The 23,374-nt window shown below is 44.5% G+C and overlaps 2 protein-coding genes across 16 annotated transcripts in view; one reads left to right on the forward strand and one right to left on the reverse strand.

Moving 5' to 3' along the window:
* The window catches only part of LOC135914247 (uncharacterized), a 623,773-nt gene that overhangs the window by 86,439 nt on the left and 513,960 nt on the right, over positions 1 to 23,374 (forward strand). The gene's annotated exons all lie outside the window — the stretch shown is intronic.
* Positions 9,816 to 23,374, reverse strand: part of TrissinR (Trissin receptor) — an 87,454-nt gene continuing 73,895 nt past the window's right edge. Inside the window, exons 2-6 of the mRNA XM_065447038.2 lie at positions 18,043 to 18,253; positions 14,476 to 14,666; positions 12,844 to 13,238; positions 11,534 to 12,304; positions 9,816 to 9,979 (exon numbers count right to left, since the gene is read on the reverse strand). Coding sequence (XP_065303110.1) covers positions 11,740 to 12,304; positions 12,844 to 13,238; positions 14,476 to 14,666; positions 18,043 to 18,232 — 1,341 coding nt within the window. The 5' untranslated portion in view covers positions 18,233 to 18,253 and the 3' untranslated portion in view covers positions 9,816 to 9,979; positions 11,534 to 11,739. The remainder of the gene's footprint in view (positions 9,980 to 11,533; positions 12,305 to 12,843; positions 13,239 to 14,475; positions 14,667 to 18,042; positions 18,254 to 23,374) is intronic.

The following is a 23,374-nucleotide window of genomic DNA, read 5'->3' on the forward strand; positions in this document are numbered from 1 at the left end:
ACCTAGCCTGCTTGGTTTAGTCAGGCATACGGTGCGTGTTTTTCATGCTAGCATTTCTGTATACATTTCCATAATATTTATCTATTTCTTCTGAAAACTTTTCTATCAACCTTCTATCGCTACACATGCCTGTAACGTATCCGGTCTTATTAATTTCTTACCTGCTCTTTCTTCATGGTCTAAATGTCTCTTACTTATCTAGACTGCTGACAGGTTGCAGCTTCCGTCCACTATAAATCCAAGCACTTCTGGAAAGTGTACGTGACCTCCGGGTCTCACTTGGTGAATCCCTTCGCATGCCAACAGGATGTGTGGAGTTGTCTCCAGATTTTTGCTGCAGCACACACATGCCTCATCTTGTTGCGACTTTTTGCTCCGGTGTGTTTTTGTCCTTAAGCTACTATCTCGAGCTTCAAATAACAAGGCACTGCCTTTTGTGCTATTGTACAGGTTTTCCGGTCTAATTTCTCTCTTCCTATTCCTGTAAATCTTTATGGTCTTTTGTTTCCGTTATTTGCATCAAATTCGCTGACTCTGTTTCTCTCACTTTCTTTTTGATAACTCCTGGTTGTCTATCTACACTTTCAATTACCCTGCACTTGATTGACAACTTTCTTGACCTCTTCCTCCATTCTGTGTCCACGCTTTTCAGGTGCAGATACGTGTGCACTTTAGCCGTCCATTTATTTTGATCCACGGTCCTGAGTCTTTCTTCAAAATTAATTTTGCTCTGGGCTTCTCTGACTTCGAAATAGGCCCAATTCATGTCACACTGCACTGCCTCATTTGTAGCTTTTCCCTCGTCTCCCAAAGCCATCTGGTCTACCGATCTTTAGTGAACTTCCAACCCCGACAAGATATCCGAATTTAGGGAAAGAAGCACATTTGCAAACGTTAGCCATTTCCACCACCACTACTCCTTTCCTAATTCCACGCACCACCTCATACTTATTGTGACCCCAAAGTGCTCTATGTTTCATTACTGCTGCATTCCACTTCCCTTTATTTTCAGATTATCGTAGTCGGTGCTTGAGTAAGTCCTTCCTTCGTTTATGTAGACGCCGAGGTATTCATATTGCTTGACTCTGGGTATTAGTTGCTATGGAATTGACAGCATACAATTAATTCTCCCGATTTCTCTGTGCTAAACTGAATTCCTATAGACTTGCTGCTGCGTTAACACATGTATTCGCAAGTGCCTGTAAATATGTTACGTTTTCCTCCAGTAGCCCTATGTCATCATCATCATCATCATCATCATCATCGTCGTCGTCGTCATCATCATCATCATCATCATCCTGGTTACGCCCACTGCAGGGCAAAGGCCTTTCCCATATTTCTCCAACAACCCCGGTCATGTACTAATTGTGGCCATGCCGTCCCTGCAAATTTCTTAATCTCAATCTCAACACAATCAAACCCCGGCCGTCAGTCCCCAGTAGCCCTATATGTCGGCATGCATCGATTCGGGGACCTTCTGTTGCACACGTGTCCATTACGCGTGTATGATAAATGAGGCACTAATTCACAGTTTTACAGTCGTCTTTGTATGCCCTTAACACAGAGCGCAAACAACAATGGAGACAGAGGACGTCATTTCTTTACCTCTGGGTGAATTTCTACCACTTCATTATATTTTCGGCATTCCCATGCAGTTTGTACTCGGTTGCGAGAGGTCACACCGAAGCACCACCTGCCTCCGCGCTTGAATGACGTATAAAGTTGGATCACGTGCCGGAGCGTTGGCTTCAGTTACGTCGGGTTCTACGTTTTTCGACGTACAGCTGTGGAATTTTGGTTTGTTGTAATACTTTTACTGCAACAGAGCTTGTTATTTGTGTTGGTTTCAATGTCTGTTACACTGTATAATAATATATAAGGTGCTTCTTTGCGTCGATGTGGGTCACATGTTGCTCTACGTAAGTTGCAGGTATAGAAAGCATGGTAGCTTCTACAGAATCTCAACGATCGTTAAACTCCGGTGGCAAATTTCAAAGCGCATACGTGCATTTACAAAATAAAGGGTGCTATTCACCAGAGTCAGGCTATCGAATACGTGAAGCAATATATACGCTAGTAATCAGCAGTCAGCAATGCTCGTGGCGAAGCAACATTTTTTATAAATCCGCGGCCTTGAATTGGTTTGAAAATGGGAAAAAACTTGTCGTGGACGTTCTAAATTTATTTGTACGCTTTATCTTATATTACTTTCCACTGTCTCACGGACGAAAGAACGCCAGGTAGTCAAAAGAAATCCGGAGTCTAATAATAGTCTGGTAATTAATACGGCATGCCTCATAATTATATCACGGGTTTGGTACGTAAAACTCCAGAATTTATATATATTTTTTTACATTCTCGCGGAGAAGGTGGGCAGATACCTGTATCTCATCATACGGGTATCGCATCTTTAGGCATCTAGGCCCAGGAAATCCGGATTAATTGTCTGCTTAGCTTGATGAGGCAAGTATGTTCCTCACTTACCAGCAATATCCTTGGTCAACAAATTTCTGAGTTAGGTTTTATCGCGCGTACAATGCAGCACTTTCGGGATCGGCGGGTGCGTATGTGAGAATCTGCATAAGAAGTGTGTCGTGCCGCTTAGTCGTGTCTCGTTCGTATGAACCTCAGTGCACGCTACCGCACACAACTTGCTGTAATTATCTGTTTTACAACGACGCTGTTAGCCTCTAGTTTGTCGGGATTTTTTGTGTTCGCGTGCGCGACCTATGCTCACACAAAGATGTGGGTCAATGCTGGAGACAGTGCAAGGAAGCGGGCAGCGCGCAGTGTGCTGCTTCTCCAAGAGGTATTGCATGACGTCATCAGATGAGTCATCACTTGACGAAGCCGTCAGCGCGGGTCGTCACGTTTGACGTGACGGAGTCATCAGATTAAGTCATCAGGCGATATCGTCACGTGGCGATGCCGTTAGCTGTATATTCGAATTACAATCCGAAGCTATCATGCCTGCAGCTTGTGTGTTTGTCGCACTTTATAATTTTTTTGATGCAGTTTGCTTCGCGAAATCCAATTAGCACCGTAAGGCACTTGCGCTTGGCGGAGAGCCTAGGAGAACGAGGATGTGTGCTGCACAATCGCACAAGTGCATGCGCGCGTGGCGTGCCTGTGTACACATTATATGTGTCCTCGATGCGTGGGCGCTCTGCCCGTTCCATCTGTCGCACAGCTTGCGCTGCCACCGTAATCGACGTTATTACAAACATTGTCTGAAAACCGTACCGCGATCTAGCGTCCGCGGCCACTCAAGCATACCTCAAACGGCAGCTGGAAAATGGCTCGGTCTTCGAGCTTCCGCGTAACAGAAAGATGCTTCCTCGTATATTCGAATTACAATCCGAAGTTATTAGGTCTGCGACTTTTGTGTAAGTCGTACTTTACGAAATATGTAACCATTTAGTTTGAAAAATTGAATTGGTTCAGTAATACACTTGCGCCCACGTGCGTGCGCGCATGACGTACGTCGTTTGTGGTGGTGGTGGTGGTGCTTGCCTAACATCGACAACAGCTTCGCCGCGCATCCACTTTCGGAGGTGGATTTTTTTTAGTTTAAGAAATGCACGAAGGGAACAGACAGAAAGACAGCGCGCAATTAGGAAGTGATGCCAGTGGTCATATTTTTGTTTTTTGCTGTAAAATTTATGCAATATTGTTTTTGGGACTGATTTGGTTATAACTTATAGCCTTACAACTTTGCGAGTGTAAATGTGTAAATTGTAGACAGTAACGCATTCTTAATGGTGCAAATCAGTTTACAGTTCATAGTAGTCATATTCGTCTTTACTAGCGCTGCTGATGAAAATGGCGAAAAAGAAACGCGTCAAATACTTCTATAATTTTTTTCACTACGGCAAACGTTATCACGAACTCTAACCCAGCCGCAACTTGAAGGTTGATGACCTTTGAGAACAAGTTAGCTTACTGATAACAATATTCTGAGGAGTGATGGCTAACTTTTTCATAAAAATCTGACCAGCTTACTTTTGCATAGACCAGGCCATAGATCAGGCTGCATCCTAAACGAACAATCCAACCAATACAAGAACAAGACCCGGCCTTGGCTGGATATATTGACGATAAGCGAATGAAAGATTATTTAGCAGGCCCTGAGCAACTTCTTTTCGTTTTCTAATACGGCAGGCAGTACTGTTAAACGACAAGGGGCAACGGTTATGAACGATCAAAATAAAAGAAGCAGTTTAAATTACGGGATAAAATCACCACGCGCGCTCTCGCCTCGGCGAAGTGTTGTCACATGATTGCACTTTAGACGAAAGAACGGTTGCAGCGCCAGCGTTTCTAGTGGTAGCCCTCGCACCCAATACGAAGATCCCCACAGCATGGTTGCAGTGAACAAAATAGCCAAGACTGAAAAAAGTCGCGTAACACACCCACGAACGCAGAGAAAAACAATTAACAAATAGGTGACCACCAGTCAGCAACGAATGTCTCTCTCTGATACATATAAACGTCCCGCATGCATGCACAAAGTTCCACAGCTTTTTTTTTACGTGCAGAAGAAATTGCTATCACCTGAAAATTTCGCGTGAAATATTTTGGATGTCCCCAGCAGGGGTAAGAAACCTAGCTCTGCCGTGGCCGCTCAAAACATTTTACGCAAGGAAAGAATCGGCAGTCCACTCACCACTTGTTCGGTTTCTTAAGCACTCAATAATCCCAATACTGCAACACTAAGCAGAAACATGCGCATCCAGCGCAACATGGATGATGACCGCCTACAAAGCGCACTTGCGCAAATTACTTTCTGCGCTGTTCTCTTGGGTAGAACAAACTCGCCGAGAAGCAATTCCCGCATTCAAGATGGCGGTAGGTAAACCGACTTGTTACGTTGTTACGTTTTTTTTCTGATCCACTCCTACCAATCGTTATTATCTGAAGTAGAAAAAGTGATTCTGTGCCCATGGAAACCCTGAGCATTGACGATATCGTCTAGTTCGGCAATAATACAACGATTGCACTGGGCATTCTTTTGCACCCCCGTTGTGGGCAGAATATCTCCCAGCGAAAAGACTCACTGGCTTCGAATCCGATTACAATGAATGTGATTTTTATTCTTTTAATCGCGCTTCAGCTTTGCCTGTCTGGTTGCATTGCCTGACAAGCAGTTTGTTGAGGTAGGTTACTGCCTGCCCGAGTTGTGGCGTGTCACCATTTATCGGCCTTACTTTCAGGTTCATGTTGGAGTTCAGACACGCAGCTGAGGTGAGGGGGTGCCGTTGCTGTTCAACGTTCGAAGGCTTCCATGCAACAATCAATGAGCGTCATTATTAGACTTCGCAGCCATAACCTGTCTCATATTTTGTTATTTCGTTACGATGCAATTAATTGTAATTTATTTGTCAGGAAATTAGTCTATTAATAAATATGATGGTAGCTACGTAACCAGAACACCACAGTGCTTAAACCACAAACCAAAGGCGCACGCAATATTTGAGCACTTCTCTTTCATTGCTGAAATAGTGTTACGGGACGGAATTTTCCGTCGATACAAAAACGTGCGTTACTGATTGCAGTCTTTAATATAAATATGTGCGTTTTGTATATCTTGTAAAATTTTGCAATATGATAATACGCTCACAATGTTCTATGTTTCACTTCGATGCCATCCGAAAAAAATTGCTTCCATTATCGAAAGGGCCGATGATTTATAGTTGGCAACGTCGCCACACGATTGGTGGGATACTAAGATAACATACCACACAATAACAGAAACATCGATTTTATTTTCAAGCAGGCTCTGTTATGCCATGAGTTATACAGACCCGTTACACGTAACAATGTTGAGAAAGAGATTTCTCATTGAACAATAACACGAAGTGACTTTGTACAACGTAACAAATTTCTACACCTACACTAACCACGATTTACTTCTCAAATGTGACATAAAAAAGTAAATTCACTGCTTCTGATGTACAGCATGTCATGAAAGCACCATTACTGATGTCTAAATTATTAAGGCAATTTGTTTATTTCTTATTTTATATACACGTTTTTTTTCTACAAAGAAGTAATTTGCAAAGCTTCAGAAGTCAGAACTGGTCCTTCGCAGTGACAAGATTTAGATATGGGTGAAAATTTTGTGTCATGTAAACGTTGCGTTCACAAATAAATTTTATAAAACAAACAATAAATTATAAAACATTGTGCGAGCAGACACTGACAAAGCAATTCAGCCATATAGCAATACAAGCGTCGAACTCAAAAGACCGTTGCAGCTTTTACTGGTTTCGTCTTGTGTTTCACAGCGAAGCTCATCTTTCTTTTCGCATCACTTGTACACACATAAGCACGTACAGTCTGCAGATCGTCTATAGACTTCAAGTAGAATATTCTCCTTTTCCTATGCAGTTGTCATTTTCACTTTACAAACTGTACAAGATTCCAAATACGACAATCGTTAACACGTCTATTTCCCTTGATCTAATTGTGGTCCATAGATTTCGAAACGACTTGATTATAGACAGTCTACAACGTTAGTAGAAATAAATTTTATCTGGCGGCGGCGACCACGACCCACTGGGGGCGGGATGCACAAGCGGTCGCGTACTTTTATTTAGGTGCACGTGAAAAAATACGAGGTGGTCAAAATTATTCTGGAGACCCAGTAAACGGCGTGCATGCGTAAATATAGGATTGGGATTTTGGCGACTAAAACACCGGAATTTCTTAAACAAATGATAAGGCCATAAGCTTATACGCCGTATGGAAATTTGGAAGAACGTTCAATGCACGGTCCTTAAAAATTCATTTCAGTTCTTGTACGTAGTTTCTTCAGCCTAAACAAACCTTTTTCAGGGTCACGCAGTCATTGCTTGTGAACGCAAATTTGTACGGCGTTGAGCCACGAACCGGCTAGCGAAGTGCAACGCCCGCGGAGCACTCTTGAACGCAACTCGTAGGACTTCACTGCACTCTAACCTCGGGCGTAAAGTTAATCGTATGCTAAAGAGAAATAAACGGTGAGCTGTGTAAGTACATCAGCCTTTTATGATACAAAAAAAGCCTCTCTTACAGTGTTAGGAGGTGGGATGAGTCAGAAAAGACACAAGAACAAAGACCAACTCACCGTGATGTCCTAGGTTTGACCAGTGTAAACATCAAATTCTAAGGAAAAAAAGCGTTATAAATTGTTTCAGAACTTTTTGCAGCGCCACAACGTCCAATATATATAATTTTTTCTTGAAAGCCAGTATGTCACTGTGATGTGTCGGCAGTTATACTCCCGGTGTGAAAAAAAATTATCTTTGACCCCCATTTTCTTTTGTAATTAGTAGCCTGTTACCGCAGTAATAACGAAAATAAATTTGGGAAAGAACACTTTATCAGTGCAAACTGACTTAATGTTTCTGTTTAGCATCTCTTTAATGCTGCTTCTTTCCCTTAATTCTACGTGTTGATTTCAGCAGGCTGCGCAGTAGTATACTCTTATCTAGAACAGTGCATGATATATCTGTCTATTGCTCTGGGAGTTAGAGATGAGCGTGAATGATAACACTAATAACAACGTATAATTTATATACGCAGTTCTGATTCGTCAGTTTTCTTCTGATCTTTCGAAATCACAGCAATTTCTTTGACGCCAAGTGGTTACCTCAGTTTTGACGGACAGGTCATGCTTCGCCATGACGATTTCGTGAACAAGTGTTTGTCGGAATGGTGTCCAACAAATCCTTAATTGCTAACATTCTTGCTATTGGTAACGAATTAGTGATTCATGTTCTCACTTATATAGAGCGATAGAAACCCATCTAGCTTTGTCGTCCTTCATGCAACTGAAAAAAATAATTTACTGACGCATTCTAAAAATATTATCAGAAACTTCTAGACAAAAACAAAAGTGGCAGACATTGGCATGGTTCAAAAGCCGCTTATACATGGAAATAGCATTATGCAAAACTGAGGCTGCATTAGTGTTGAATGGTGTTTTTACTGCCAGCAGTACACAACCACACAAGTATACCAAGCGTCGATAAATAGCCGGGGCAGCACCATGTGACTGATATATGAGGACCTTTAGCAACACGGCTCTCAACAGCACTGCGGAACATATTGAATGTGCCCTGAAGACATGGCCAACACGACATCGTGAAAGTCCTCGCATTGAAAGGGTCTCTTTCAGCCAAACAGCAGGCTTGAAGCAGCATTTAACGTAAGTGGATTCGTACGTGAGCTCAGATGTTATTAATAGTGAAAAATGAAATATTTTTGCTTCCACATGAAATTTGAATACGTCAAGCCTTCGAAGTGGGTTATCTTTTTTAAAGACATTTCAATGTTAAGGAGGTTTGATAGTGGTAATTTTGAGAAATAAAGTTATCATGAAGAAGCTCACAACCAGTGTTACTGTGCTCGCATAGGTTATGTGGTATTTGAAGATCTTATGTGCGTATTCATTTTGTTTAGGTGAGTGCAATGTTGAAATTCATCCAATATAGAAAAGTGCGCTATGTATTTTTTATTCGGATATATTCACAGCTTTCTTATATATTCACTTTGTAGATTTAGTGCGGAATTCTTAATTGTTCCTTAGTGGAAATCCCTCAAGATCAAATGACACTGTGCGCTCAGCAGTCATGGCAGCCGATTGTGAAGCAGGGAAAGAAGCGATTATTCGCAAATTGTGGTTACGATGATAGGATTGTTGCATTTCTTTCATTTGACTGTTCTTCGGAGAGTCAACGGCCCTCGCAAAAGTGCACGTAACTTCTCTGACTCATTTACAATCTTACCTTATACATAATAAGCAGGTTTGTCTGAAGAATATTTGAGGTACCAGACCTTGACGCTGCGAAAGTGCGCATCGGCTGGTAGGTAACACTGCCGAACTACATTTGTCGTAGTCTGTAGACCGTACACTTGACAAATCACTCGGTACGAGTTCACACTTAACATCGTTCACTAACTCTAACAGGTAACAAGCGAACGTGCGGCACTGGATTTTCAGATCAACAGACGCTCACCGGAAACGTGTGCGATAGCACAGTGTTTTCTTGTTTTATGAAGTAAAACCTACAGAGGTAATAACATGTAGAAATGACGTAGAGTATATAAAGGGTGTCTCAGCGAATACTTTCAAAAACTTTTAAGAATGCTTGTGACAGACAGCACAAGTCTAGTCCATTACTTTGTCTGCACGAAGAAGCGACAATTATCCGCACAAAAAATGGAAATGCATAATCGACAAGTTTATAAATAATCACCGATTAAGTTGTTATCTAATTACCTTATCGCACGTATTGCAATTCACGGATTTTAGACGGTTAGTTCGCAAGACGTATCCACTTGAAAATAATTGTGTGGTTGACAGCATTTTTGAGATATGGGCCGTCGAACTTGCGGTAAGAATTCACTGCCATTCCGCTTACTTTCTTAACAAAACGTCATTTTACGCATCGAAGCAGAGCAGCAATTGCAATGCGAATGTATTTCTCGGCAAAGTTCGGAAATTAATGTTAGGAGTTCGTGTCATCCTGAGAATTCGTTCCATGTGGATCCACCTCGTGAACTACCCGGCTAGAATTTGTAAATTGCAATATGTCCCACAAGGTAATTGGCTAAAATCATAATTATTGAGTTTTGTTAATTTGTCTATTATGCATTTCAATTTTTTCGCATGTCCGCCTCTTGAAGTACGCCAGCTCATGGACTCTAATTGTGCCATCTGTCAGGGGCAATCTCAAAAATAATTTCGAAAGTGTTCGCTGGAACACCCGGTATAATGCGCTTTTGCGTCGGAGCACCTCAACAACAGTCTCGTGGTGATGATCGTCGGAGTAGACGGCTTTCCACAGTAGTATGAGACGTATTCAACAGTTCTCAGTTCACGGACTTCACGTCGAAAAACACGGGCACCGTTTCGTCGTAGTTGCGGGTGACGCCGGAAGAGGTCGCACGAAGAGGGTTCCCTGGAGTTTACAAATTTCTCCACCGGGAAGGCCTGAAAAAAGGAGAGCAGTGCATTTGGAATGTAAACCTAAATATACCCGTCTTGCCCTGTTACATTGCCCAGGTAAAGCCTGGTGAATTGATTTCACGCTATGCATTGCTGACGCGTACTAACCAAAGTACGCTTATGCGTCAAGGACAAGCTCTGTCAAGGGAAATCAAGGGGCACAATTCAGAAACCATAGCCTGACTTAAACCATAGCGTTTTCCATGAGTAGGAAAAAATTTTTTTGATAGTGCATGAGAAAACAAGTGCCAGACAGGACATAACTATTATGCTAAGTCGTGAATTTTGCTTATGTTCTAGAGTTCTCAGGCTGGGCTTTGAGCGAGTCTCACCTTAGTATAATGGTGCACTCTTCACCTCATATTAAAGGCTTACTAATAGAGCATACTCGTGTTTCCTTTTTCTTTTCTGCTCTAAATGAAAGTCCAAGATCTCCAAGCCCCCGTAGAAGAAACGCTCACAAGCATCAGGGCGCCCTAATAGCTGGTGCCCAAACGAACGCCCCAGCTACGATTAATCATCCCTCCTCCCCCCCTCCACCCCGCGCCCTTCTCAGTGACCAAAACATATCTCGAAGGCTATGCTTTCGCAAGCTGCATGCGCCGCAAGTCATTGCTAAGCCCGAGGCACATCAGGACCTCCCAGTTTTAGACGCCACTTATAAGCTGCTATATGTTTCTACGAGCTAGCTTCGGTAGCGTTACTCGCAGTGTTGATGCGTCATGACGTCATCTCACACCTGCTCGCTTCGTTCCTGCGATTGTTGCGGCTGTCACACGTTAATGAAGCCGAAATAAAGGAATGCAGCCATAGATGCAACACGCTAATTTACATCTTATGAGCAGCGCCGTCACACCTAAGTAGCTTGGTCACCACACAACGTCAGATAATATTCCAAATTGTCATGATGATCACTGCAGTGTCAATGAATTCGTGTTGAACATACTGAAACGAACTTTTCTAGTAAATTTATATATATTTAATAAATGTGACCCAGCGTCCTTACTTGCCACATATCACCCCCTTAATTGCGATAAGCGTGCGATAACTTCGAAAATATATGAAGTAGAAAATACATCAACTACTCAATTTCTCGTGGCACTACTTTGAAAATTTTAAAATATTGGAAAAATACATACTATAATAAAGAGAATGTTGTTATGGCACACTGTTTCATCAAAATCTAACTGGTTTCAACCTCGATACGTCCATGTGAGATACAGTTACCTGACTTTGTATTCTTGGAGAAAACTGTGTGCTGCAATGTCCTAAAACGCCTGCCACTAAATTGCTTATTTCGTTTTTGTTTTTGACAGTGTGTCTTCCTGAACATCTAGTTTCCTAGTATTCATTGCGTGTGCTTGTTTACACGTCCTCGCACAAAAAAATTGGCAACTTTAATAGACCCGGAAGCATTAACACTTTATATTCAGTTAGCACCGAACGGGAATCCCATTTAATAAAGAAACATTTTTGTACACTCCTACTATATTTCACCGAAGCTCTCACTATTGCAATATTGTCACTATAATCACTCACATCTTCAGCTGTGCTGGTCCATTCAGCGGCTGTCGACTGTGGCGCTTCTCTGAAGTCTGTGGCATCCACTTCAGTCGCGTATCCAGGGCAGCCCGTAGACCAAGTCCGGCGTGGTCTACCCCGCAGTCACACCAATTAGCGTTCACACCGGCACACATGCAGCGCAGTGCAAGTCACAGCGCAACTACGGCGAAACGCAGCCTTCCTCAGACGAACCCGTTCGTGTGCGCGACCGTGTTCTCCTGGTGCTGGAATACGGACGACGCGGTCGTCTTGCCATTGGAGCGGTTCGAAGACAGGCGACGTATCTTCCGTCGCGAGCGACACATGAGCACGTCCTTCATGCTGCGCCGGAAGTTGTCCGACAGGAACGCGTACAGTATCGGGTTGATGAACGAGTTCATGTAGAGCACCAGCGTCGTGGCTATGGTCAGGCTCACCGCCGACCGCGACGCCCCTTCGTAGCTGGAGGACCAGTACTGGTAGAACTTGCGCGCGTGGAAGGGAAGGTTGCAGACGGCGAACCCGAGTACTACGGCCACCAGGAGGCGTATGACCTTGCGCCGAGCCCTGAGCACTGTTGCGGCAGCCTGTTGCTGGTAGTGTTGGTGAACTTGACTGCTGGCGGCGATGGGGAAGCAGTGTTTCTTGTTCCCTGCCTGCCGGGGCTTCTTGGTGACTCCTCGGGCTTTATCCTGGAGGAGGCTCTCCCGACACTGCACTGCGCCGCTTGAGTTGGCCCTCGGCAGAGGGAGCAGCTCCATCGTGGCCCTGCAAAGGCGGCAAGCAACGAATTAGGATAGAAGGTTTGTAGGTGAAATGCTTAGCTATTTGAAATCCAGGCTGGGCAGCCTGAGGACAAAAAAAAAACTCAGCAGAAACTTTTAGCAAAATATGAGGCATGTGTCTGCTGCAGCAAAAGTCCATAGATGACTAGCCACATTTTATTAGAATAACAAGAATATCGACCCAGTCGAGGCCATAAAAAAAGTACACTCTCAATTAGCACTGTGGTTCAAAGCTGAATGGATTATTAACTGGTGAGCGGTCGAGAAAAGCAAGAACGTTCGAAGCACTAGTGAAAAAAAAAAGCATGGAAGAAATGGATCTGCACTCGTTACAGACATATACGTCACATTACAGTACACATGTAAATGTTTTAGTAAGGGCCGAAAATATATAGTCGTCCTCAACAAGGTGCTAGGCTGCAGTAGGTGTAGTGAAACCTGATTAGCTCAAGCAGGCTAGACGACAAATAGTGGCCGCCTCATTTCAAAGCGGATGCCACTTTAAATCATCATCATCCTCACCTTCGCGGGCCACTGCAGGAGTAGGCCGTGGGGACGCTGCTTCGCCAAAGCTGGAGGCCGATGATGGAGTACATGACGCTCATAATGGCGAGCGGCACGAAGAAGCACACGACAAAGTTGAGCACGTCGTAGGTGCGCGAGTCGTAGAGGAAGCGGCGCATGATGCAGATGTGGATGGTGCGGCCCGGCTCGTCGTGGGAGGGCACCTCGGCCGTGCCGCACATGACCAGTCGTGGGCTGCAGAAGCCGGCGCTCACGAGCCACACGGACAGGACGACTATGCGGAGCCGACGTAGCGTGATCACGTGCTTGCTCCACATGGGATGCACGATGGCGATGTAGCGCTCGACGCAGATGACTGTCAGGATGCCCACAGACGCCGTGTAGCTGAGGGCCTGCGCATAGAGGCATTGGTGGGAACTGCATCAGTGGCGGCGTGCGTTAAATATTAGCGATAAATTAAGGATAATGGACGGTGAAGCGCGAAATTTCAAGGTTATTCAAAATTATAAAGGCTACTTGTCAAGGGAAAAGTGAGTTGAAGGAATGAGGACCCACTTCCTAGACACTCTTCACATGTTCAAAGCTAATAAAAGAAACGTGGGCATATTAACGCGTAACATCACACAGCAGGCTTCACTGGCAATGATTCATTTGCGCCATAACTGTATACATGTATAATTTACTGCGACACTAACATCTTTCCCACAGTGACGACCATCAAATTATTTTTTGTCTGCTTTTTTTCTCAAAGCCTTCACCAACAACGGGAGAGGGGGCGAAAAAAGCAAAGGTCAGGGGGTTGTCATCAAATAATAATTTATTCATCTGAATTCATAATTTGAAAAAAAAGTTATTGAATATATATTGGACTGATAATCGTAAATTCTGTCGTATGAGAGAAAGAAAAGTGTTTAGGTAAATAATTTCGGACTTCATGTTTTATTTGAGGTATGCAATTTACTTATTCCGTATGGTGTTGCAGAATAAGAAGTAAATGTACCGACCGTAGCAGTCTGAGTCTACGCATATCTGAGTGGACTAAACTTATTTGTATATATTTATACAAATAAGTATAAGTATATATTTATATTTATTATATATTTACGGAACTTTGTCTCTCATATTTGTTTGTACAAATACTACGTCGTATATGTGGTTTGACGTCCAGTAGCTCTTACGAACTAGCGAAGAATCATTTATCGTGCAAGAGAACTGGGAGTGGTTGTTACTAAACATAGGATGACAGACTGGTGGAAAGCCCTTCACTTTTGCAGCTACTCGAACGTGCGGTCCATGCCAAAGCTGCTTAAACAGGGCGTAGGTCCCCAGAGATCTGCTCTCCCCAAACTGCTGTCCTAATTTGTAATATCGCTCAGCAATCAAAGTGACCATCAACCTCTTAATTATCGCTCTGTGCAATGAAGCGGGAAAGCATGGTACTACTAGTCTGGCGTATGGATGCCACTATACTTCACGATGCCGAGAGCTCGCTAAGCATTGGACGGGAAGTTACGGCCTTTATTGCTGAGGCAAAGCAGTTTGATCCCACAACGCGGGATGACCAGCGTGCTTGTGGAAGACAGCAGAGCAGCCTGCTCAGATTTTGCATGACCTTGACGTGGCACATACCTGAATGAAGAAGTACATCCTGCAGAGAAAGTCACCAAAGGGCCACTCTCCCATCAGGTAGACGGACATGTTCTGGTAGACGCAAAAGAGGCCCACGCACAGATCAGCCACTGCCAGGTTTGTGAGAAAGAAGTTTGTGATGGTGCGCATGCGGCGGTGTACCACGACCACCAGTACCACAAGTAGGTTACCTGCGTGGTGTTGGGTTGACGGTTGGGAGAAAGGGAGAGAAAAAAAAAAGATAGAAATTAGATTAGTTTCAGCAGATCGACGATGGTAAATAAAACGGTGTCGTGTGCAAAGCAGATTTGTGAGGATATAAACTTTGGTGGCAACGTTTCTTCATAAAAATTAGATCAGAAGAAGAAAAGCTTTCCACTTTACGCAACACAAGTCATTATAGGAAATTAAATCCGGAGTATGGATTCGTAGCAATACTCAGCGGAGTCTTTTCCCTTCTTTTACAGCTATAGATTTTACGGATTCACTCTTCTGGTCGTTTTAATGTCCATTGGTGTCGTCGCTGGAATCCCACAATCTTGAGAAGAAATTACAAATAAAGAAAAGAACGATTCTCATTGCGCCACAAGGACCCGAGCTGACGGCAAAGAGATTGGCACTTCAGGATTCTGCCTTTCAGCGACTCTGCCAGTGCTACAGCAGGGGAGAATGCAGACCATGCAGAGTGCGACCTTCTTCGGATTCTAGCACGTCTGTTTCCCAGTTGCAGAGGCACACCTTAATCAAGTTTTCTTCTTCTACGTATGGCAATGATTGAGTGCGTCGACTTCGTCTTCATTACTATTCTAGTGCTCATGCAGCCTGTTCTCATGATTAGTGGATGACGCTGACGTCGTCTTACTTTTCTTTCAAGGATACCGTGGCGCCTATTAACGAGGTTGTCCAGATGCAAACGTGAAAAATAAGCGGAACCAATCCACCAGGAAGAAAGTAAATGGTTGTTTTATTATAACCAGTAGCTGAGTCTGGATAGGTAAGAGGAAGAAGAAAAGCCCAGTCTGACCACTTCACCGCCGGACGGTGCAACGTCTACAACCGAATGGGACTTATAATTGTCTGAGTTCTCCAAAGACAACTGCTCGCTCACGTATAGCTGGGAATGCTCACTCCAACTAAAAGGACGCACTAAACAATTCATAGCTGAATGCGCATTGTATTTCACCAGCTATTGCGTGCCTGCGTCGCGTTACGTGCGCAGCTTTAATTCTTGTAGCTTTGAACTCGGACCTAACGCAAGATTGGGGCTACTAATAATGCTAATGACTACCACCTGGCTTGCCATGCAAGGTTATTTCCATCACTGCAATCACCATAGTCAGATATGACTATAATGTGTACTCAATGGATAGAGGCTTTTACGAATTTCTTGCAGTTGCTGGAGCCTGCTATTGCTTGGTGAAGCTGGCGTATTAAATTCATTGCACAGCCAGCATCTACGGTGACTCGTGAAGGTCCTGATGCTGCTGCTGTGCTACTGAATGAAATTCCCATGGTGGTAGCGAAAAAGACTTCGCCGTTGCATTTTTGTTGTAATTCTCGAGATGCTTTATTTCCTTCACTTCTCTCAAACATTACTGTGACGTAAAATCACAAAGAGAAGCTGATAATGATATGTAGTAACTAGACTTATCCGCTGTGAAATACTTAACGTGCAAAATGGTAATTCGTTGTGTTCTTCGTGGTGGTGTTACAGTCTATACAAAAGGTAGGAATAACAATAAGGGACAGGACAGAATGGTAACTTCGCTACTAACTTATTGAACAGACTTATAGGTAACCTAGATATTTTAAGCCTTACTTAGGTAATTAATCTGGACAACTAATTTGAAGTTCAACTATTGATCTCATTCAGCTCTCCAAAGGTTTTCGAGACACACAACAGGAACATGAACATGAACAAAAGCGCACTCCAGACTATGTTCGAGTTCCCGTTTTCTGTCTCCTTACCTTCGCAGCGTTGATGCCAAATAAGGCTATTCCAACTACTCCCAACGCAAGGCCTTCATAAAGTTGAACTAACTTGGTTACTTCAAAGTGAGCACGATATCTTGTTATTTTTTCCCTACGCTTTGTATGTGCACGCTGTAATACTGCCACGAATAATGCATCCCCAATTGGAGCGCCAGCAAACAATATTGAGGTGTGTTGCGCTTCGCGCCGCAATCATCTCTGCTATATGGCAGTCTTTCAAATGTAGGCAAGAGAATGGTGTAAAGCTGCATCACTTGCCAAAGAAGCTAGTGGTTATACATTATATATACAGGAGACAGGCTCCTAACGCCTTAAGAGACTTCATATGTCTCATGGGTGTGCTCTACCTCAAAGTCTTCCGCGCGAATTCGTTTCCGAAGAAAAGACTTCGTTCGCTGGAAAGTTAGCTGAGCGATTGTTGGGTGTGAAGGTCCCCGTTGGGGCGAACGTCTTATAGAAGTATGGTACGTGTAGCATACTGTGAAAGTGATGAAACCATGACATCAAATTCAGCTCTTCCTTGACGTATATTGAAAACCGTGATGGCGCGTGAAGCGAAAAAGGTCGTCATCGTAAAAAAAGAGGAAAAAAAAAACGTATCACTCCCATGACAAGAAGGGCTCTCATTTGTTTTTTTTTTGTAAGGAGCGAAAAATCGAGAAATATGCGTGGGTCGACGCGTCGCAGGCGGTGTCAAATAGGGTCGCACATGCAATGCGTCTCTTTTGCATGTTGCGTTGACCCTTTATAGGCGTGTGCTGAATTTTCCTTAAGTCGACGTACGGTTTTCTTCAGCCGGACGAACGAGCCTTGTAATGACACTCACCCTCACTAGGCTTCGCTGCAGAATATATGTGTTATGGGTTGATAAGTACGAGTTCGACAAACGTTCGCAAAATGAAACGAGCATGACTCCGTCTGGGCTGGTCAGGTGTTCCACGTCTTGCTGCCATGCGCTTGCATGCTTTTGCCATCGTAAGCAGCATTCTCGATCCATCGCTTTGACGGTTGCCACAATTTTTCGCGTTTCGCAACGTTTAGCTCGATGCCTCACTCGACGCGACATGTACCACCATTCATGCACGGTGAAGCTGTATTCAACAACAGATTACGCCGACAGGAGCGCTGCGATTGCCGGCATCTCATCCACTTCTACCCGATTATCGCGTCAGCTCGTTCTTAAAGCGGCATCCCTGAAAATAGACGGCTAGTATTACCACTTGTCAAATCAACTGCCTGAGGGCACCACTTGCATAGACGACGGATCCACCCCTCAAATACCATCTGTCGTTCTCAATGCCAGTCGAAAGGGACAGTTTTCACTTGGTCGGTAGTGACAATAAATTTTATCGGGAGGCTCACCTAATAGGTGCGTTTAGGCAAACAAACTCACAAGCGTAGTAATGCTATCTCAAGTGCAACTTCATTAGATCAGGAGCAGTTTTGTTCATTTAGGATAACAAAGGAAAGTGTGCTCGCAGAAACACGGCATGGTGCCTCTCCATTTTATGCATCTGCCACTCGCCTATTAGCACTGCTTCATCTTTTTAGACGTTGGTCTAGAATTGGTCTTACCAAAGAAACAGCAGCAAAATACGATGGAATACGCCAAAATGAGGCTGACGCGGACGTCCATCCTTTGGAAGATATCCTCGTCAGCTTCCGCGGAGGCCCACACACCGGAAGCGGAAGTGGCCGACCCGTTTCCGGCAGCGTCCAATACGTCCACCGTGCTGCTGTCATTGGCATCGTCTGAAGGAGCCATAACTCAGGACGGGCACAGCACCTGAAGAAGAATTGTCAGTACGAATGTAAGAAGGTGAAACAACTATATAGCTGCTGTCAGTGTCGTAATAAATGGGGTGTACCAGCGCTAACACTAGCCGAGCCATAAAAAAAAAGAAAGCTAGCTCAATGTGTGATAATGAAACTTGCGGTGTTCCGTCATAGATTGTCTTCCCCCAACAGGATTAATTTTTGTGCGATAATTATTCGGCCAAATACAGGAGATGACAAATTTTTTTTTTAATTCAGAGCTTCGCTTTTGACGGGATAGCTTTTTCTGCCTCTTGAATAACCCATGCATTCAGTCATTTTTCTCACGCTTTGTCCTGCGTAATTATTTTTCCCCTGCACTTGTAGAGCGCGAAATACAAAAAGAGGCAGCGGCTTTGGGCCTCCGCGCGCCATGACACCTGAGATCTCGCAAGTGATTTAAAGCAACGACGCTCATCAGCCGACTCGGCCACCGTCTGGAAGCTGCATTGTAAAGTAATGCACGCCCTTAAAAGTGAATGAGGGCGTAAATTATTTTACAGTTCGATTGTGTCGGCCTCCCGTTTATTGCGAGCTGCATATGCGACTTAACAATAGCAGCCTATAGCAATGACCAGGCTGGTGTCAGTTCACACAATCAGCGGAATTAGTTCGTTCAAATCATTTTAGGGACAACTGATGTCGCGGCGCGCGGGCGCGCAATACCGCTGCACCTTTTGTATTTCTTGTGGTACGAGGAAAAAAATAATTACGCAGAGCATAGCGCGGTAAAACCACGTAAGTGGATTGTTTTTGAACGCATTAACAGTATTCCCATCAGAAGCCGCTTACTGAATAAAAAAAAAGAATGTTGAATTAATATTCGCTGTTTAGGCATACAATTAGCACAATTATCTTGGTGGTGGAAGAGGACCCTACCGAACGCCGCAGTTCTCATAATCGTGACTGCAACGGTTTTTCGTAACAGCTTGGCTAAGGTTAGCTGCGACCGTATCGCTGAGGTTAGCTGAGGAAGCCTAAAACTGAGCAACATTGAAGCACCGAAGTGGAGCATCATTACTGCTTGACCGTTCTCCCCCCCTAAGGAAAGAAAGAGAACAAATGCTCTCGCCCTCACGCAAAACAAAACGTTTCTTCTTATGCGTCCATGTATTAGTTGAGCCATTTTGGACGTCATATATGAATGACATGCCAACACGTCCAAATCACACAGCTAATCGTTCATTCATTCTTTGTCAGTGTCACTTTCATGCCACACTTGTCTGAACGAGTGCCAACTGCTGTCAAGCCGCGTCCGCTTGAGGCAGCGATGACACGACGATCTGTCTTGTCCTTTTCTGTCTTCTAGGTCACTCTGTGGTTACAGATTTTTTCACATTTAGCGCCAAACCTGCCGTGGCAGCACAGTGGCCACGGCGTTGGGACGCTCAGCTCGGGGTCGAATCCCAGTCGCGGTTGCCGCGTTCCGATGGGGGCGGCATGTAAAAACGCCGGTGTACTGCGCATTGTGTACACCCTAAGAATCCCGGGTGGCCAAAATTATTCCCGAGTCTCCCACTATGGCTTCATCGTGGTTTTGGCACGCAAACCCATATAATTTATGTGCTATATTTGCCATCAATAAGCATCATTGACACGAAATACCGGGCGTCTGGGCCATCGGGGTGAGTTCCTCGTAATATGAATGTGAAGTTCTTATGGAGACACCTATGAGCTGTATACGCATTAGATCCTTATAAAATAAAATATGTCGTTATTAGGATTCCATATAAGACTGCCTCATATTTTGGAATGCGGCCTACTTTAGACGAATGCCCTTAAACTACCATTACTACGTTCCTTTATCCGCAATGACGAGTTCCAGGTATGTAATTCAACACATAAGATGACCTACACCCAATGGGCGAAACCAGTGCAATTTGCTGATTGTCCGCATCTGGGCGCTCTGTGATGCCAATCGATACAGACGCCTTCTGCCTCTGGGGGTCGGTGATGTCTACACAGTCGCTCTCGCCTCTCCTTGGCACGTACCACGAGGTGGCTTAATGTCTACCGTGTTGGAAACGACGCAGATCAACTGTGCTAAATCATATTTCCATCTCGAAAAAAAAAGAGGCGGGGGATGGATGCATCGTGAATGTTTGGTGCGGCGTACCCGTTAATGGGGCTTTCGGTCTGTGTGGGAAATTTTGTGTGGGCATTTCACTTGTGATGCAGACGTAGTCTGCTGTACACGTCGTTTCCATTGTACGTTTCATGGTTTCGTGTTGTTTAGAAAGCGATTTGCATAGAATGGACGGCCAGAAAACACACTCCAAACTTAACTAGTCGCCTTTAACGATTGCACATTTTTCAAGATAAGACACGTATGAGAACGTCAAATCAGCTATTGCATTAAATCAACCATGGAAGGCTACAAATATTTTTTGCACAGTAACATCTGGCGATCTCGTTTGAAGACAGTCCTTGAATTGGAAGTTAACAACCGACGAAAAAGCACAGCTTACACAAGCAAGAAGCTTTTTTTTATTCATCATTGGGTCAATGTGAAGCTGAGAATGAAACAGTGCCCTTATATATATGAAAGCGATTCCAGTTCAGAAATTTGACTTGCTGCTACAGGAAATTAAGTGAACAAGAAACAGAGAGACAATAATCTGGAAAAGAAAAACGAATTATGTGGAATTAGACAACCCTGTTCTATCTTTCCAGTGCATTTCCTGAAGAAATTATGGGCATAACGAACCGCCGTGTCTAAGTGGTTAGTTATAAAGATTCCGTAATAATTTAATTAATTATTCTCTTTGGGCGCACGTTACAATTACAAAGTCGAGCTACAGTAAAGTCATGCTTGCTTAGCAGGAACTGTAAGCTTAAGGAAGGAAGGAAAAAGTGGAGAAGGAAAGGTAGGAAGGTTAACCAGTTTGGCTTAACCGGTTTGCTACCCTACACATGGGAGAGGGAAGGGGGAGATTAAAGATGGGGAAGGGGGAGAGGGAGAGAGAGCACATATCACAGCACACACACATCGTCCGTTGGAGTCCATCAATCTGGCATGGTACGCGACATCACTCTCACAGCCGCTTGTCCAATCCCGTCTCTTTCAAAAACCGAAGTAGTCCCTTCGTCGCCTTCACCTGCGATATCTTCTGTCGGCGGCATGTGAAAATCGTGTCGAGAGACAATGGTCTACTGTCAAGGCGCGCTAGAACAGACGCCAGGGACTGTCGCTGAGCATTATATTCAGGACAGTCGCACAGAACATGTTTCAGCGTCTCCTCGCAAAGACAGGCATTACAGAGATCGTTGTCGGCCATTCCAATGCGGAAGGAGTAAGATTTAGTGAAAGCCACCCTCAGCCATAAGCGATAAAGCAGAGTCGCCTCTCTTCGACGGAGTCCAGTTGGCATATAGAGATGCATCAAAGAGGCCAGGTGGTATTGACGGTTGCTCTGGGTGGTCTGGCAGTTTGGTGTGCACCATAGAGATAGCGTGATCTCCTGTGCAAGCACTCGAAGTCTGCTAGCTGCGTCGGATCGTGAAAGCGGTATGGCCTCTTCTTGTGCGTCTTCAAGAGCTGCCCGAGCGGCATTATCGGCGTCTTCATTTGCACTGACGCCGCAGTGACTTGGCAGCCACTGAAACGTCACGTGGTGTCCTTTCACCTGTGATGTATGGAGTAGGCATCTAATATCGAATGCGAGCTGTTCGAATGGCCCGCGATGCAGAGCTGATAGTACAGATTGTAGGGCTGCCTTTGAATCGCTGAAGATTGACCATTGTCGAGGTGGCTACCGATTGACGACACGAAGTGCAGCGCGAAGAGCAGCTAGTTCAGCAGATGTCGATGATGTTGGGTGGTCAGTCCTAAAGCTGATGGTAATAGCTTTTGCTGGGACAACCACAGCACCGGACGAACACTGGATGTTTGTGGAACCATCGGTATAAATGTGTTCCCTGTCCGCGTACCTCTCGTGCAGAAGCAGAGACAGTTGTTTCAGCACAGGCGACGACAGTTCAGACTTTTTTAGGATTCCTGGTAAACTGAGATGGACTGTGGGGCTGATAAGACACCAAGGGGGTATCAATGGTTTAGATGCAGCGGTGAAGCCCGATGGAAGTTTGTCGTTGTATTTGATGATAGTTTTAGAGAATGATGATTGGTGCCTGTCTGAAGGTAGTGCTGCAAGGTGGTGACAGGTGGCACGTGCAAAATGTCTGATGTGCGTTCTCAGGGCTTCCACCGTAATGTGAGTTCGCATTGGATGGTCCCGAGCAATCGCAAGAGTTGCCTCTGTTGAGGTGCATCTGGGCAAACCAAGGCAGACTCTGAGTGCTTGAGTTTGTGCTGCCTGCAGAACACGAATATTTGTCTTGCAGGTGTTGGTCAGTACAGGTAGACTATATCTTAGAAAACCGAGAAAGAGAGCTCTGCAGAGTTTAAGCATTGCGTCTACTGACATCCCCCACGTCTTTCCTGCCAAGTATTTCAACAACTAGGAAGTTGCTGTCAGGCGCCGTTTCATGTAGGCCACGTGCGTGCTCCAACAGAGGTCTCGGTCAATAATTACGCCAAGGAATCTGTGGGTTCGGACATAGGAAATGGTCCGCCCATTGATTGAGATGATATAAGGCGTCATCGGTTTGCGAGTAAATGCTACTAGTGCGCATTTTTCTGGTGATATGCTGAGACCCTGTTTACACAAGTAGTTCGCTGTCAAAGTGGCCGCTCTTTGAAGACGCGCACGTATCTGAGGACGTGTGACTGCCGAAGTCCAGACACAGATGTCGTCAGCGTATATTGAAATTTTGATGGTAGTTGGCAAGTACTCAGCAAGTCCAACAAGAGCGAGGTTGAATAGCGTCGGGCTGAGAGCACCGCCTTGAGGAACGCCCCTGCTGGTATAGCGTCTTGTAGTTGGGCCATCGTCAGTCAACACATAGAATGGTCTTGCATATAGGTAACTTGCAATCCACAAAAAGACTTGACCACCTAGGCCAACCGTCGCAAGAGCGTCGAGAATGCCCTGATGTAATACGTTATCGTATGCCCCTTTCACATCTAGGAATAAAGCTGCAGATAAACGCTTACGGGACTTTTCGTGCTGGACATATGAAACGAGATCAACTA

The sequence above is a fragment of the Dermacentor albipictus genome, chromosome 6, assembly GCF_038994185.2.
Source record: "Dermacentor albipictus isolate Rhodes 1998 colony chromosome 6, USDA_Dalb.pri_finalv2, whole genome shotgun sequence".
NCBI lineage: Eukaryota > Metazoa > Arthropoda > Arachnida > Ixodida > Ixodidae > Dermacentor > Dermacentor albipictus.